The sequence below is a fragment of the Vanessa tameamea genome, chromosome 21 (assembly GCF_037043105.1).
Source record: "Vanessa tameamea isolate UH-Manoa-2023 chromosome 21, ilVanTame1 primary haplotype, whole genome shotgun sequence".
Classification (NCBI taxonomy): Eukaryota; Metazoa; Arthropoda; class Insecta; order Lepidoptera; family Nymphalidae; genus Vanessa; species Vanessa tameamea.
Window position 1 is genome coordinate 9,122,331 of NC_087329.1, and position 18,387 is coordinate 9,140,717.

The following is an 18,387-nucleotide window of genomic DNA, read 5'->3' on the forward strand; positions in this document are numbered from 1 at the left end:
CTGCCGTTGTAATAAGTCTATGATTAAGTCAATCGATGTGTGTGTGCGTGTGCGTGTGCGTGTGCGTGTGCGTGTGCGCTACGAGTGCGGCGCGCGGCGGCGGCGGCGCGAGGCGGGCGGCGTGCGCTCCTTGCTCTCCGCGTACTTCTGCACGCACTGCGTGTACACGTAGGCGTAAGTTAGCGGTCTTACGCATAAAGAGCCATGTTTGGATATGACATATACGATGTATATACAAATCCTCGTGTCGTTATATACGACTTTATATATTTTCACTGATTAGAAAGCGTCTCCGAATATTATGATGCACTAAATTTGTTCAAATTTGAATAATCAGTCGATTTCTAATTTATTGACTTTTAAACTATTTAAGCGACCAAAATTATTTAAAATTTGATTAATACAAGTTCCAAAAAAAATGTTATATATTCTGTATTTATTAATATTACGTAAAATTTCACTAGTGAGACAATTGGAACTCCAAAATATGAGCAATTTTGGCGAAAATAAAGTTTTATAATTTTATTGATACTACAGCTTCCTACAGTTACCTCGTCATATTTGATCAGTTCTGTCATTTCGAATATCTTCTTCTCCAGACTCTTGATGTATAAACGAGCATTTGTAGCATTTATGTCCAAGGATTTACCCAGCAGTTTTAACAACGGCAGAGAATCGCAGTCTGATGACCTGGAAATTATATTTTTCTATTAAGCTGTATAGTTACAGTGAAGTAGGATAAAATTATTACAACTCATCGGTACATTACATGGTACTTATACAAGAGTTGACTATAGCAGCTTTTGGGGCATGAACTGCCTAAACCTCAGCTTTTTCTGACAGGAACACAAAACGTCGTAAACGTTGAGAAGGAGGGCTTAACTCCAAAAGATAATATGAAATATACATCAAGAGTTGAAATATAAAGTTTTCGGCATAAATAGGCGGAAACTCTTTTTGGCAACAAATGGATCGAAAATTTACTGTAAAGCTCTTTTTAGATACAAACATCTAACACCAACCCATAAAATTTACGATGACACTAAATTATTTAATATTACACAAATTTACAAATACAATACAGCTATGGTGATAAAAAAAATTTTAAACAATAACATTCACACACAAATTAAATTAACAAAAAACATACAGATACAAACACGAAGCTCACGACGGGCACATAACATTCAAGTATATAAACCTAAAACTAATGACGGAAAAAAATGTATTTTGTACCAAGGAGCACGAATTTATAATTCATTGCCAAATTATATAAAAAATGCAAAAACAATATATATTTATAAAAAATTACTTAAAGATCACATTTTCAAAGGTAATGCTATTAAATAATCATATTTCAAAAATAATGTTTTTAAAAAAAAATTCTAACAACATGTAAACCGGCCTTTATGCTATTCTCAATAATAAGACAATTATTGAAATGTACCTACATATTCACAAATGTTTTTGTTAATCAAGTTTTTTGTAATACCGTCTATTTATTTGCGCACTCTGTATATTAATTGTAGCTAATTTGTTAAGTTTATTTATTTCTCCTCGAAGTGATTGTAATCTTGAGAAATAAAGTGATTTTAAACCGTAATATGGGGTGGTATAAAAACTTAGATCCTCCGGTTTATATTCCTGACAGTGCCAGTGTCTATGGGCGAAGGAGACCACTTTGCATCAGGTGAAACGTTTGCTCGTCTGCCTTCCCTAAAATAATTACGTTTTAAAGTGTTGATGCTAGGAATATGGCCAAATAATAACTAAACGTAATCATCGTTTCGAGAATTATTTAAGTAGTTTATTAATATATTAGTTATTTTAAATATAAACTAGGTAGATGAACTGGCAATTAGATCACCTTATGGCAAGTGGTCACCATTAGACATTACCATAACCACCAACCTTGGGAGCTAAGATGTTATGTCCTTTATAGTAGTTACATTGGTTTAGTCAAGCTTTATACCGGAACACAACAGTATCAGGTATTTTTGGCGGTAGAATATATGATGAATGGGTGGTACTAACCCAGAAGGCAAAATTTACGTCAAAGATATGTCGGATGTCTATATAACGGTAAATAGATTAATATCAAGACTAGAAGCTTAGTGTGGTATCAATAAATTTAATAAAATCAGATACATACATGGCTAAGATCTGAACTTCTTGCAACAATCCAGTCAAGACCTGGTTAGTTTTGTCGTACATCGCCTGGAGATCCTTCGTTGCTTCCTGCCGTTCTTCCAACGCCGTTCTGAGGATCTCGATGCTGTCTTGCTGCTGATACAGCTTAGCTTGATGTTTTTCGTGTTCGTCCTCTAAAATTGTTCTTTTACTGTTCAATAACATTCTTTCGAAGTGACTGCGTTAGGAATATAACAATTAGTAAATATTTCAATACAGGCCTCGACTTACGTCGTTTCAAACTACGTCGAACAATGTTTTGACACAATTCCTCAAGCACACGTCAATCGTTTCGATTTCCGGCAGGAAAATTGAAAGAGCGCGAGAAGCGAGAAAACATAGAGAGCGGCAAGACGCGCTAGAAGAAAAAAACGAAGCGATCCAATATGTCTCGACTTTCGCGTATTTCGAGAACCTAACGTGTCTGAACATAACAAGTACGAGGACTGCCTGTATTATAAATAAAAATATTTGACAGTACAGGTACGGCAGAAGGCTAAGTTAGCTCCTACGGTACTATGTCAGACCTCCCAACGCCCGGAACTTAAAAGATAGGGCGTGTCTCTGAAGTCGTGGACGCGTGAGAACACCCGAAACACCCGAAGCTCCCACAGCTCGAGGGGGGCGGCAGCCGGGCTGGCCTCGTGCTCCCGTGAGCACTAGCGAGGTGGAGAATAAAGAAAAATACAGCATGCTTTATATATAAAAATAAGGCGTTATGGGCCATCTGATGATAAGTAGTCACCGCCGTCCACATTCGATGCATGGTTGGTGGTCAACCTTGGAAATGAGACTTTATGTCCTTTGAGCCCCTGACCGCCTTTAAGTAATACCATTTTTACTACAGTAGAAATGAAAGCTATGTTACAGTCATCTTACGAATGCAGATGTTCCAAACTCATACCGATATTCGTTTTGAGCATTTTGACGTTGTCGCTGAGATGCTTGAGCTCCGTGTTGACTTCGTTGATGTAGTTGAAGAGTGCGTAGTTCTCCTCCTCGCGACGGGTGAACTCCTGGATCAACCTTTCCACGTCCGCTTCGCCCGTGAACTCCTGCATGTTAGGAGTTCGTCAAACTAGTGGAATAGTCAATTATCTATGTGACCATCTTAATGTGTGATTAGTTGTCAATAAAAATGCAGTAGAAACTCAATTATCCGAACGTTTAATTAATTTTATTCGAACGTTGGCGCGTTGTAGCCGATCGACAATTAAGAATTAACGTTTTAAAAAAAAATATATAAAATATCAAGGTGGTCCGACGACCTGGTTAAAGTCGCGGGAAACCGCTGGAAGCGGGCTGCACAAGACCGGTCGTTGTGGCGATCTTTGGAGGCCTATATCCAGCAGTGTACGTCCTTCGGCTGAGAGATGAGATGAGATGAAAATATAATTTGACTTTTGTTAGGTGTTTTATATTACAACGTCTTTTTAAATTGTATGTAAAATTTTAATAGCCATTGATCTTCCCAAAGTACTTCGACTATTCGAATAATCGATTAGTTCGGATAATCGAGGCGCTACTGCAGTGCTTCCTGTCGCTGGGGCTGTACGTCATCATTTTTCATTCGTCTTAAACTAATGACACTAAATAGGTGGATCGTGGACTGGATAATTTACAGAAAATATATCTAGACTTAGGTGTTCTAAAGACCTACTACTGTTCAAAATGATGACATAAATTTTATGTTTTTTGGGTTTACACTAAGTAATCTTTGTAAGGTAAAAACGGTTAAATATTTTTCATAACTTACATTTAGAATTACTTGACCTCATATTTATTGAAGTACCACACAAGATAAGTATGGCATTTCATTAGCAGTCAGTTCATTTATAACGACGACTGGAAAATAGATGATACCAGTCGTCATCAAACCGACGGGTCTGTTCGATTAATTGGTCTACAATGATCATTATTTACATTTAACTTAACAAATGACTTGGAATGAAAGATTACGACACCTACGCATACCTGCAAACAGCTTTGTCGCTGTACTCCAATTCCAAAAATGAGTAACTGAATATTAATTTAAAAACTCAAGCGAAAAAAACACTTCAGACACCATGAGTCGAATCACATCGATGTGTATAGAATAACTCATTTATCTGACAATGAAAATGTCAGTGAGACTGTTTCGACTTACCAGAAGATTGTTTTTATACCTTAATCGCATCCAATATATTGACATAGTTGTTGTAAACGCGTATCTCCTGTTCCTGTTGTTCCAACTTCTTGGCTTCGGCCTTAGCATCGGCGGCTGTGAGTCGCACTGTGCCTTTCGTACGGAGAAACTCCTCGAGCTTCATGCTGTGATCCAACTGACGCTGAAGTTCGCGCACCTCCTAAAAGATTACAAGATTTTAGAGTTATCTTTTCATTTTTTTTTTCAATTATGTGATTACTTTTTAATATTATTGCAATAACGTTTTTTAAAAGCCGAGTCTGCAATTGCTACCTTTTGAGTTTATTTAAAATTTATGAAGTTATCGATTAAACAAATTAACTTTAATTTGAAGCTATAATGGACTAACTACGAACTTTAGACGAACCAACATTTGCAACATGCTAGTCACACTATATTTTTTTAATAATAGAGCTATTCTATAAAAACGAATACATAAAACCCCACCCAAAAAAAAAACTATTTTGGAATATAAATAATAATTATAAAAATTAAAAGTTACACGCAACAAAATTCGTGTTCGTATAAATCGCGTAATAAATCGGATTACGACAGTTCACGAGTGAGATACGAAGTGAGAATAGTTCTGTTGTAAATCATAGACATATCTAAATAAATATACCGAATATTAACTCTAAGTATAAAGATTACAAAACCCTGGAATAGATTCCGACTCTGATCATACCAGGCAATGTTTCCTGTAATCCATCGCGGCTTTCTCTTTCAACGCGTCCAGCTTAGCGCACCATTCCTCCCTCTGGTCGTAGGTGGTTATAGCTTGTTCCACTAGCTCGAGAATCTGGGCTTTGCCTTCCATAAGTCGTTTAATTTGTCCCTTCCACATTGTGTTAAAAAATTGCCTGGAATTGACGGCTAAATCAAATATTAGTGCATATTCAAAAACACTAAATTACGTACTACGATATTAAATACAAGTTGACTAGGAATAAGCCTATCATTATTATCGGAGACTAGTTGTCGCTCGCAATTTCGCTCGAGTTTTAAGGTTTGGTCGTCAAGTACTAGACACAAAATGTACCTAATTGTTAACAATATATACGGTACGTAGGTATTTATTATTTATTAATATGTATAAAAGAGTGACTACAGAGATCCTTGTCTGTGTTTCTAGATAGAAATAACAGATCTGTGCTAATAAATTTATATTTTAAAATTGCGATTCCAAAGTTATCGCTAGAGCGTATTTGAGTAACGTCAATTAACATAACATTATAATTACTTATTATTGCTCTAACTCCATTTGAGGTCGCCATACCGCACAGTATCGTAACGGCATTAAAAATGAATTTGACCGAATGACTGTCATTGTTCATATTATTTATGTTAATAAAATAGTTACTTTGTTTTGTTGTTAGTAGATGGCGTTAGTAGGTGTTTAAATCGCGCTAAAATGTCTTAAGTTATTATTATAAATATTGAGTATCCAGACTAAGAGTTCGAGTCATTCGTTATTTCAGAGTTGCAAATCTTAGCAAATTCTTGAGGCTGCTTCTCTTGTTGGTCAGTTCCCTACTGCTAAAAGGGTAAAGGGTGTTTAGGGCGATTACGTGTTACGTTGAAACTGAACAAGATAATATACTTGACAAAACATATACCTCTATGACGGGGGCTGATGAGCCTATAATCGTATAGTTATTGCTATTTATTGAAGTGAGATAAATATGTCCTATAATCTAAAAACAACTTTAAAAATAAATCAATTTTCAATCAGAATTATGCTTTTCATCGCAATAATGATTACACTTAAAATTAATTTAAAAAATAAAATAACATATGGTAACTAGTACCAAAAATTTTATAAAATTATAGCTAATTCAGTTGTATGATATTTTGACCTACGCGTACTAACAAGTGACGTTAAACGTTAGCTTTTCTGATAACTGTCATCGTTTATCTATGATCTTATCGTCGCCATTTAATTTCCATAAGTTTTATAGTGCATATGCTTAAAACTCTATAATTCTCCGTTAATATTGTTCAGATATGGTAAAATTGTTATTATAAAGGCCTCGGTCAGATAAGCGATATTTCTGTCCGATATGTTAAAAGTCAAGGGCTAACGATTTTGTTATTCAGAAGAAGTTCGTCGGCCTCACCGGTCACGCAGCAGGCGATCGATCTCAAGACGCGTCTTATAGTTGTCGCTGTTGACCGCGTTGAACTTTTTCATGGCTGTGTTCAAGCGGTTCTCGAGTTGACTTATAATCGTTTGATTCGACAGGGATATCGCGTAATCCTAAAACATAATAACTCGGCGTTTAGATTTAAGGTATATTTTTATTTACAATTTTCTCGTTTCGTGTAGATGATTATCAATTGGAGGAAACGGCGAATGCGTTTTTTCAGCGGAAAAAAAAAACATAAATTTCATTATTCATCTGTGAGAGGTAATTGCTTTGGATTTTTACTTCTAAAATAGTAATGTCTCACGTCAACATATGCTTTTACTTGAACATAGTTGCAAATAAGAGCTGATATAAGTATACCGTGAATATTATACTGAAAAGGTCATAATCGATCAACACTTAATACCTTTTCAAATCCAACACCCTTAGACTTCAATCCCTTTATCTCCTTCTGCACTTGTTTCAAAAGGAAATCCAGCTCAGTGATCGTAGTGCGATGTTCCTTTACTTCAGTGGAACTTCTTTCGTATTCTTTCAAAAGTGTTATTAGTTTCTCTCGCGTTTTTGCATTGTCCATGAGATTCGATGTACTTTTTGTCAGCTGAAAGGTTCTTGTAACAATTTAATCCTAATATTGATATACTCCACAAAAAGTGGGTACTAGTTCGGAGTATATCAAGAACAAGTGGATACTTGTTCGGAGTATATCAAGAACAAGTGGATACTTGTTCGAAGTATATCAAAAACAAGTGGATACTTGTTCGGAGTATAACAAAATGTGTGGAAATAGCATTCGTGTTTTTTCATACAGCATGTAAAAAAAATGGTTTAAAAACCAAATTACAAGAATTAAGACTTGCTTCTTTGAATAATAATTACGATATTATAGCTGCAACTGAAACTTGGCTGGATGACTCGATAGATGACAATGAAATATTGAATAATTATTATACGGTATACAGGAGAGATAGATGCACAACTTCATAAAAGGAAAAAAAAGGTGGCGGGGTCTTATTTGCAGTATCCAATAGCCTGTACTCAAAACGAGTAAGACATCTTGAGAGTAACAATGAGATTTATGGATTTCTGTTCGTTTAAGAGAAAGTGGTATAACCAAAAATATTTTGCTTTGTGTAGTGTACTTATCTCCGCCAATGGCGTCTAACGTACTGGATAATATTTTCAATAACATAAATGGTGTTATGGCAATTTATGTGAAACTATAATTATAGGTGATTTCAATTTCGGTTTCATAGATTGGAAACCTGGTCCTAGACAAGATTACTTACCTGATAATAATACCAAAAATTTAGGATATATTTTAGAAGATTTCATGTCTTTAAATAATTTATTACAATACAATAATGTTAAGAATAGCAACAATAGAACTCTAGATTTAGTTTTCGGAAATTTCTCATCCGGTATTTCCGTCAGTATGGAAAATAGCTAATGTTATTCCTTTTTATAAAAAAGGCGATAGAGACTTCGTCGACAATTACAGACCGATATCCATACTAAATCATTTTGCTAAAGTATTTGAATTTATTATTTGTCAATCATTATCAAAATATAGCTCAAAAGTTATCTCAACAAAACAACACGGTATCTGTAAAAATAAGTCAACAATTAGCAATCTAGTAAGTTATGTTACAGATATCTCCAAATGCGTGGATAGCGGTATTCAGGTAGACTCCATTTACACAGACTTTACTAATGCTTTTGACAAAGTTGATCACTTTATTTTATTACGCAAGCTAAAATATTATGGAAAATATTATGGAGCTACTGCGATGGTTAGAATCTTAGTTAAAAGACAGACTGCAACAAGTAGTAGTTAATGGTTATATTTCACAGACTTATACTGCATATTCGGGCGTTCCACAAGGTTCCCATCTTGGTCCTATACTTTTCTGTTTTTTATAAATGACATCACGGACTACATAAATCACAGTGAGTGTTTAATATTTGCTGATGATCTAAAGTTGTATAGGTTTGAAACTGTTGATGATACAGTACTGCTTCAGCGAGATTTGAGATCTGTGCAAACTTGGTGTAATCATAATAAAATGGTACTAAATATTAATAAATGTCAGCATATTAAATTTACTAAAAAAAAGAAAAACTTCATACCAACGACTTCCAACATAGATAATCAATTACTATCCGAGGTTGAACAGATACGAGACTTAGGTGTAATTATAGATAAAAGAATACAATTAAAAAATCACATAGATACAATAGTTAAAAAATGCTTGAAAATGATTGGTTTTATTAAAAGAACATGTCACGATTTTAAAAACATAAATGCCGTTCTAACTTTATATTCTTCACTAAGCCGTAGTGTTATTGAATATGCTTCACCTGTATGGAATCCTACTTATAAAATTCACGTTACTCGACTAGAAAGAATTCAAAAAGGATTTACAAAGTTTTTGGCATATAAAGATAGAAGCTGTCCATATCGTGCAGACTATTATACACGATTGAAACACTTCAAACTTGCCACATCGGAGAAGCGTAGGTCCAATCATGACTTAATGTTTCTGCATATATTAATACATGGTTCAATAGACTCGCAAAATTTACTTTCTCAAATTCCCATGTCCCAAGAACGATTCCGCGTCACCCAATTCAAAGCACCTGCGCTATTCCTAGATTCCGTACAAATGTAGGGAAGTTTTCGCCTACGATCCGATATATGAGTAGTTACAATGATATCGCCTCTCATGACATTGATATACAGTCGTAACAGCCATAGTTTTAAGAAAAAATTAGACTCTTTGCTCAATTAGTGTCGAGATATATATTTTTTTTGTTATATTTCTATTTCTTTTTAATTTCGAGTAATTTATTATTATTTTTTGTTCTTTCACATTTTTTTTTATTTTAAAGATATATTAATGTAGGAGTGTAGTGTTTCGTTTTTTTTTTTTTGTTATTTAATATGTATAATTTAAACGCCTGTAGTGGTGTATCACACCGTACATGAATTTATTTCCTACTTTTTCTTAATAATTTGTGAATATGCCGATGGTGTTTCAAAAATCTATAAATAAATAAATGATTTAAAAACCAAAATTTAAGTACATAACTTACTACGTACTAGGTTCTATTATTTATTGTTATATTAGTGTATGTTTGTGCTAGTTTAAGGTTTTATTATCTAATTTAAGAGTATTCCTTTTTATTGTAATTTCAAAGTGGACACCACAACAGTTAGTGTAAATGCTTGAGTCCGTGTATTTTTGATTACATTGTTTTTGTTAATATGCCGATTGCCGATGATGTTTCAAATAAATAAATACGTAATTATTATAACAGAATTCTTAACAATAGCCTTTTGGCGTACTGTCAACTAATCACAGACAATTAGATTACGACATAGATACTACTTTTTAATGATTTCATTCTTGTAGTCCAATATGAAAATGAAGCTCGTTAAATAATAATTCAAAATTTCTTGTAAGAGCCTTCTTAAATAAAGTATATGTATTTTGGTTTTGATTTTGATATATTTCTAATAAGTAACAATTTTATTGAAAAGTTCAGTTTATCACAGAAATGACACTAACGCGTTAGTGTTAATTTTCCAAATTGAGACGCCAAGAAGAACTTATGATTCGTGATCAGTGACGTCACTCTATCGCGGTTTATTATATCGATAGAAAGCAGAGTACGAGTACATCTGCATTTGCATAAAGAAACGTCCAAGTCATCTATCTCGCAATAGAATGAAATGTGTCAAGAGTATCATATGCAAAAAATTAACATGTTATCGTGTAGATTTATTAAGCATTGGTATGTTGACTTAATTAGCTTTGCGTTAAACTGATTCTTGAATGTACTTAAATAGCTCGGCTGTTGTTGAAAGCGTATAAAATTATTGGCAGTTACCGGTTTCTATCCGGTAATCAGGCGATTCGATGTGGGATGATGCTTTGATGAAGAGTTATACATTTCCTTCCTAGTTCATATTACTGACGTTGTTTTATTTGTGATTCAAGTCGATTACGTCACGTCGTTTTATTTGGCTGAATGGAATTTTCTTTGCTTTATGATTATAATGAAAAAGGTAAATTTATGAAAAATAAATCGGTAATATAACTGCAGAGATCATTAGATAACTTAATACTTATCTGTAACGTTTGATATGACTGATGTTACGAATAAACAATTCTTGTTTATATTCCAGTATTACAAACATCGTTATTGTTATAAGGTTTTAAAAAACTTATTACTTCTATGAGATTCAAAACAGAAGTTCTTGGTCAATATACCCTTATATATAAGCATAACTTCTAGATAGAAGAACAAAAACATAAAAAAACTTGTTTTTCCGTCTAGAAAAGTTGAAATTCTCGGTTTTTCACTAATATAATATGAATGTATTGTAGAACTAAACCTGCCTTTTCAACAGCTCTGTTTGACGATTTTTAAAATCCGATGGATACGTCGTTTAAAACGTCTAAGTATACAGAAGGCGGGAAGTGACTTCGTTTTACACTATGTACAGATAATAGGATAGGTAGCTGAGTGCAAGTCCATCTGTTTGTATTTTAGGAAATCAGAAGTGTGTATTGGACACCTGAAAGATCATCGCCCATAGTCAATGGAACTACAAGAAGAATAAAACACTCCTACTAGCGCTCATGCTTCATACCACTTGTTCTAAGATGTTTATTTATTTATTTATTTATACTTTACTGCACCCAAACTTAAAACTAAAAATTACAATATTGAAACAAAAAGTTGCATGAGGTGCAACAGGTGATGTTATATCCCTTGAGCCGGTAATGACACCTTCAAATTGGAACGCAGTAATATGAATAATGAATATATCCGTAATAATAATAATTAATTCTCAAAACGAAATTATGACGCTGCCTGGTAATAAAAATTAGAAAAAAAAAACAAATTAAAGATAAGATACGACAAGGACAATATGTCCGTTGAGATAGAAATTTAACAATAAAAAAAAATCAAAGCATTGGTATTTGGCTGAATAGTAATTGGTAAGTGGGCACTACCCGCGGTAGAAATGAAAGTAAGATACCACATAAGCAATTGCCATGTATGAATGGTTGAGAACAACAAACCCGTAATTCCATCATGATGTTATCCAGCTCTGTTGTAAGCGTGCGTATGATGTTCCTCTGCACCCTGAGTGTGGGCTGCACGCTGCTCGTTACGTTCGCCCGGTCTATCTCCATAACTCTAAACTGGATCAATAATTTTTTTATTATATTATAACACTAGCTGAACCTGCGGCTTTACCCGCGCGAAATTTATAAAAACCACCAACTCCCTTAGGGGTCGAGTTTCGTAAAATCCGTTCTTAGCGGATGTCTACACCTTATAAGGAACCTACCTGCTAAATTTCAAGATTGTAGGTGTTTTTTATATATACATATATAGATACGCTTTTATATATATATAGATATTATGCGATTTACTTCCTAAATGACTTTTAGTTGTTAATTTAATCATATTGTTAATTCACTTTCGTATACCAAACACGAAAGTTTTATAGAATAGACAAAATCACTGACGATCGAATTCAGAAGGCAGTATTTTCTTGTACGTATAACGTTATTACAACGAATTTTCGTCAGCGAGTTCTTTATTTATGTTATATGCAATTAGAAATGTTCTTTACTTTTTAGTCATTTTATCACTTTCTTTTTTTTTTGAATTTATGAAAATTATACTCAAATAAGAATTAGGTTAATAATTAAATATCCTTTTAATAATAATTAAAAAACCTTCGAAAATCGGGGTTGAATGATAAATGTTATTATTGACTTGAGTACTGTAAGAAAAAAAACATAATTGTTCCTTATGTCATCAATACACTACGAATAAACCATGGCTCAGTATTGAAATCGTAACATAATAACACAATATTGCTGAAATAGACAAGAATTAACTAGAAATACACTACAATTACCCAGAATTTCTACCTATTAGCTACTACATGATAATTGTATGGATTATGAAAAAGGTAATAATGTACGATGAATTATTAAATCTTAATTTATAAATGATAAAAGCACCAAAGATTATTGTATATAGTATAAAGGTTGGCAGAATATATTATTAATTGAACTCATTCATAAATTAAAAAAAAAAATCACCTGTCGCTGCAGTTTCGACAGTTCATCTTCCGCAATTTTTTCCATTTCCATGTCATCATTTGGAGACGCCATTTTATATCTGTTGAATATAAATCAATTAATTATTTTATACACGGTACAAAAAGTTTCTATATACAACTTTTTTTTAACAAATATAAAAAGAAAAAATATTGGCATATTCTAGCAAGGGAAGTTAAATTCTTGACTTTTCTTTGCTATAATATGGATGTATTATAGATATTAACCTTTCTCTTGAATCACTGTTTATTGATGAAAAACGCATTAAAATCCGTTGCGTAGTTCAAAATGACAGATGGCGGCAAAAGATTTGGTTGCATAACGAATGATTATTAAGTATTTATTACATAAATATACAAACATATATTAATGACAAAATTAAATGGAACATTTTATTTTTTATTTTAATGAGTGTCTAATTATTGCTGTAAAATGTAATGTAAAATGTAACCTTAAGTTTTATTGATTAAATTACATTGCATAGTAGCATTTTGGGATCGTCAAGGGTACGGATAATTGCAATTAAAAAAAAAAAATTTCAATGTAGGGAAATGGATGAAAATCATGATTCTTGTTATTTTAAAATCCTTAAATTTTTTCATATATAAATAAATTAAAACTTTAATTTGGCGATAATTGTGATATTTTATATACTTACTGTATTGTATATGTGCAATGAATGTGTAAAATTAACACAAAAAGAATGAAGCTAAATATAAAAACATAAATATTATTATATAATTAAGGTTTTTATAATAGGAATTTCGCATTCAAAGAAACAACTCTTATACTTTATTCATATAACGACAGTTCAGTGTTAATTTTATTAGGACCAGATTTACAGTATGACAAGCGATACTTCTGTCCGGGAGACTTCTGCCCCAACATGAAAGGGATGACCCAAACTAATGGTTTCAGTCAAAATCATCTAACAGTGTACTAAATTCTTTGTTGGTCTAAAACGAAAAATATTCGAGGCCACCTCCTTTTCTGTACTATCGGGCCTGCAAAATGATATATCAGACTCCAAGTCGAAAAGATTAAATCAGATTCAACATTATTTATATTTAGATCAGTTGATCTTAACAAAAAACTTGTCAAAGCTAACACAATAATATCAGTAAGCATCAATGATTATGGTACGTTTCTTTATCGTTTTGAATAATTTGATTACAATTGAATTACTTACCAAGCACTTCAAAATATTCACGGATTCCTTATAGTTCTGCGTATACTGTGATTATCTTGAGCAGAGCTACCGAAAATTGTCTTTACGGTTTCAAAATCGCCTGAAATGTTTGATCAATACCGTAACTACGTATCTAGTATGTACATGAAGTTTTAGGTCGTTTCGGTTGCAATTTCGTTAAGAAATGATTTAGTTCATTGCATTCAAAATTTGTTTAGTTTAAATTTAAACTAACAAATCCTACAAATCGATTTGACTAAATTAGGGATTACAAAAGAAATTAATTGTATTAATAGGTACTAGTATCGCCGCGGCTACCATACATGTGAGCTGAACGGGTGTTAGGTATTCAGTAGGTACCTTATTTGCTTCTCTATTTCTCATTTCGTACCATTGACAAGCCGTACGCAAAATTTTATAATGACCGGTAAGTAATTAACAAATAAACTCACTTTCGTATTTTCGCAATTATTAGTTAGGATATTTGTCATATTATCTCTATTATTGAATACTTTTAGAAGTACTTATTATTGTTAAAGTTAATTATTGGTATTAAGTAATTATTAAAATTAAACAGAAAATATGGATGTCCAGCAAAAAGTAGGAAATCGATAAAACAATTGCAAAATCACTAACCAATTAGTGCAACTCGTTGGCACAATATCGATTAAATTCAAGGTCCTTTTTTGCCATAGATTAATCTAAAAGTATATTTTATAGGATCATGAGATCACTTCCTATAAAACACAAATAAAAATAAAATGTTTTACCATTTTGGTCCGACTGGCCACTCTCTTTATTACCTTGATACTGCACCTGTCTCTTTCTTTCGTCTAGGATTAGCGCTTACCTTGTATTGCTATTTCATTTAACACACGTGTGAGTCTGGTCAGAGATAAATTTTATGTAGATAGATGTGCCTGCTCAGGTATTAATTTTATTAATATATTCTTTACAAAATAATTATGTTTTTTTGCGTTATATACACAGACCGCTATTGATTCATTCATTAATAATTATTTCACATTTTTTTTTATTTTTGTAATAAATATGTGGCAGTTACAATTATCGGATAAACATAATTCAATACTAAGTTTTTTTTTGTTACTGGAAGAGAGAAATAATATGATTTGTTGATTTTTGTGTTATATTTCAGAAAACCTTTTTTATATCAACGTAAATTTTCCTTCCAAATCAACGGCTTAAAAATACATACAGAAAAAATGTCTAAATAATAAAAAAAAAGCCATTTCTAGCAAGAATACAATTACATTTTTATTCTTTAATTAATAATATAAATATATGTATATTTATTCGGGGAAAGATTGCTCAAGCCATAATAATTAAAAGCAATACCTTCATTAGTTATTGAAGTTTTTTATTGCACAAGCTATTTAGTGACCAATCGTATAATGTTTTACCTGGTTTACCTTTTATCGTAACTTAATCTATGACGCTTCAGGTTCGTTCCACCTCTCAAGTTTTGCGTCAGTTTGTTGTGTCCGAGCCGTCGTCGAGGCAACATCTTTGCCAGTCGTCCGCGAGTGAATCGACATAACGATATCGCGTTTCGTGTTCAGTGCAGTGCCAGTGACACGGAAATGTTACGCTTGTGATCTCATAAAAATAATATAATGGCATTAAAAAAGGATTTCGACATAACAGTGAATGTTTTCAAACAGATTAAGTTGCCCAAACCCGCGAAGATACAGCAGGCTTTCGAGAAGTTTTTCAAGAAGAATAACTACACTAAAATAGTGCAAAGTTAATTAGTTAAACGTAGTTTTATAGGTTAAATGGCTGGTGAAGTTATTGAAAATATAAGTAGAAGTAGCAGAAAAAAATCCAATTTCACTGTAACAGAACCGCCCGATCGCAAATCGCCTAACTTTATAACGGAACACGTTGAATTTGTTGGTAAAGGTATTATTAAAACGCCCACTAATAAAAATAGAAGAAGCAGAAGTAGAAGTGGTAGTAGGATCACCCCAACTGTTCTCAGCTTATCTGATGATTATTTTTACGAGGATTTAGAAGATTACGTTAAAGAAATGTCTGCGTCTACAACAATGGATGCCAGTGGTGAACAGGACGTGTGGAGTCAGCTCCAACAGAAGGAGTCTGACCTACTGCTGGCGGCAGAGCTGGGAAAGGCACTGCTAGAGAAGAATGAGGAGTTGAAGAAAGAACAGGAACGCATAGCTGAGGAATACTCCAAGAAGTTAGAGGTAAGATTATATTTATTCGAAAAAAAAAATTTGCGCTGCGAGATTTAGAAATTTCGCTATTAAGCATCACGTTTTGAATTACAACAATTGTTCACAGATCTCTTTTCTGAATAAAATCTAGAAAAGCTAGTTTTAATTTATTGGTTCATCGCGTGCGGTGAACTCGTTAGATTTTGTTTTTTAATTGCTTTGTAGTTTCGAAAATATCAGCTCTACGTTGTAGAAATTCCTTTTTTAAGTAATAACATATTACTCCTCAATTTTACGAAATATTTATTTATCTGTATTTGTAATAGCAACGGTGTAAGTCTTTACTTCCCAGAGCTTAAATATCATAGATATCACGGCAGCATACGAACGAATACTTGATTGAATGATTTTGGATCGAAACAGATCATGAATGAAACAGGATGAGCTTTACATCGTTCTTTGTTAACAATGTTCAATCCGGCACCCCTGTAAAATCTAACATGTCTTTTATTATTGAATAATTTTTTGACAATCTTCGCTTATGTAGATAATGCATGATTGAGCAGGTTACAACCTGTGCGCCACCACTATTTTGCTCGACGCGTTTTTTCTTTTGATTCTGATTGCTTAGTTTGAATTTGACTACATGTGAGAGCTATCACTTGTTTATAGTTTAGAGTATAGCATATAGAATCTTATCATTGGGTATGTAATTTGTCCGATTACAAGGAACTCTTTTGTAAAAGAATCCGGACTATTGGGGGTTTTACTCTTAGGCTAAAATCCGACAATTTCGATTGTCCGACACTACCCTGCAAAACGTTTGTCGGATTATCGGGGGTCCACTGTATAATTAGTGTACAAAATCGTATTGTGTTAAAATCTAGAGTATGCTCTTTAGAAATGTGATTTATTGAATTAGTGTCATATATCGGTAACGGATTGCAATATTGAATTGCACTTTTGAATAAAATAAAGTCAAATTACAAAAAATACGTCGTTTTTGTATAATAATTAAATAATAATAATTTATATAAATTGTAAATATTTTATATAAATTCTTATTATTTAATACAAGACTCATGCGAGTAAGGCCACGTTATGAAATTTACTCTGTTTATAGTGTTAATTTATCTTTTGATTACAAACGACGAGCATTTACCTGTATTAAAAAAAAAAAATTATAATGCAAATATTTAATAAAATATTTTTTTTAATCTGTTTTATTTTTTGGGACATTTTAGCGACAAAGCTAAATGTCAGTTGCAACGTTTCCTTAATAAAATTTCCACAACCGGCAACAATAATAATAACCATATAAACGAAAAAATGTCGTTTTGAACGTTAACAAAACTTGTTATTGAAATTTTGGAAGTAAAATTAAAGTGGAAATATGTAGTAAAGTGTAGTAGTATTATATTATAAATAAAGATATATATTAATCATAAACTCTTAGTAGTGCACAATATAGCTGAGTTATAAGCAAATGTAAGGTTTTGTTTATGTTTTTTTCCTACTTCAATAGGCTATAGGTAGTTATACTGCCCATAGACGGTATCGTAAGAAATATTTATTCCTCATATTACCAATGCGCCGAGTTCTTAGTTCCTAATCATAAAGCTATAAAGTATAACTATAAAGTATATATATCCCTTGTGCCTGTAGTTACAATGGCTCACTTACTCTTCAAACCGGAATACAACAATATTAAGTATTGCTGTTCGGTGGTGGAATATAGGATGAGTGGGTGGTACCTCTACCGACCCAGACAGTCTGGAGCCTGATAGGGCTCCGTGCAAGACGAAAGACGAAAGTAAACATAACAGATGTTTCATAACATTGGAATTCCTATTAGTATTGATACATATATCAAAGGTCGGCCTAAAATAGAAATGTCTCGGCGTTATGGATAACTCGTAAACTTCTTTTGTAGAAAATGACAAAAGACATTAACATGTCGTAATGATAAAATGTGGTTTATGACCACGGAATATTTTACGTTACAATTAAAATATAATAAACACAGAGCTTAAGTTGTATAACACGCGTTATTTTCGTTTTATTACTTATGATTTTTAACGTTTAATTGTAATGTAACTGTTTTGTGACGTTAAAATAAGAAAGAGTTCCCTTTTTTCGGTGATATAGGATCGATTGGTTATAGCCTCGTGCCGATACGTTCAATAGGTATCCAGTGATTGGCAAACAGATAAATAAAACGAGAGGTATCGTGGAACAAAGTTGTTTACGCTATATTTATGTTTTAAATAAAAGACACAATAAAATCAATTAACAACATTTGACTTTAATTAAATGACAATAACAA

The 18,387-nt window shown here is 32.7% G+C and overlaps 2 protein-coding genes across 2 annotated transcripts in view; one reads left to right on the plus strand and one right to left on the minus strand.

The window, feature by feature from the left end:
- Window positions 1–31: 31 nt before the first annotated feature.
- On the minus strand, window positions 32–12,762 carry LOC113395626 (coiled-coil domain-containing protein 63-like). Its single transcript, XM_026633265.2, has 10 exons — window positions 12,657–12,762; window positions 11,619–11,741; window positions 6,929–7,123; window positions 6,493–6,632; window positions 5,061–5,235; window positions 4,356–4,535; window positions 3,095–3,245; window positions 2,153–2,324; window positions 552–690; window positions 32–156 (listed from the first exon to the last, which is right to left on the minus strand). The coding sequence occupies exons 1-10, from the start codon at window positions 12,726–12,728 to the stop codon at window positions 79–81; spliced, it is 1,425 nt and encodes a 474-aa protein (XP_026489050.2). The 5' UTR covers window positions 12,729–12,762; the 3' UTR covers window positions 32–78.
- Window positions 12,763–15,347: 2,585 nt separating this feature from the next.
- The window catches only part of LOC113395519 (bicaudal D-related protein homolog), a 107,027-nt gene continuing 103,987 nt past the window's right edge, over window positions 15,348–18,387 (plus strand). The window contains exon 1 of the mRNA XM_026633114.2: window positions 15,348–16,091. Within this exon, the coding sequence (XP_026488899.1) occupies window positions 15,660–16,091 (432 nt within the window). The 5' untranslated portion in view covers window positions 15,348–15,659. The remainder of the gene's footprint in view (window positions 16,092–18,387) is intronic.

What these genes read in the sequence shown, in the direction of transcription:
- LOC113395626 (XM_026633265.2), bottom strand. Translation starts at nt 12,728, where the DNA reads ATGGCGTCTCCAAATGATGACATGGAAATGGAAAAAATTGCGGAAGAT. An exon ending in ATTACAGGAAACATTGCCTG is followed by an intron (nt 4,536 to 5,060) that starts GTATGATCAGAG and finishes GTAATCTTTTAG; the next exon opens with GAGGTGCGCGAACTTCAGCG. An exon ending in AATGCTCAAAACGAATATCG is followed by an intron (nt 2,325 to 3,094) that starts GTATGAGTTTGG and finishes GAACAATTTTAG; the next exon opens with AGGACGAACACGAAAAACAT.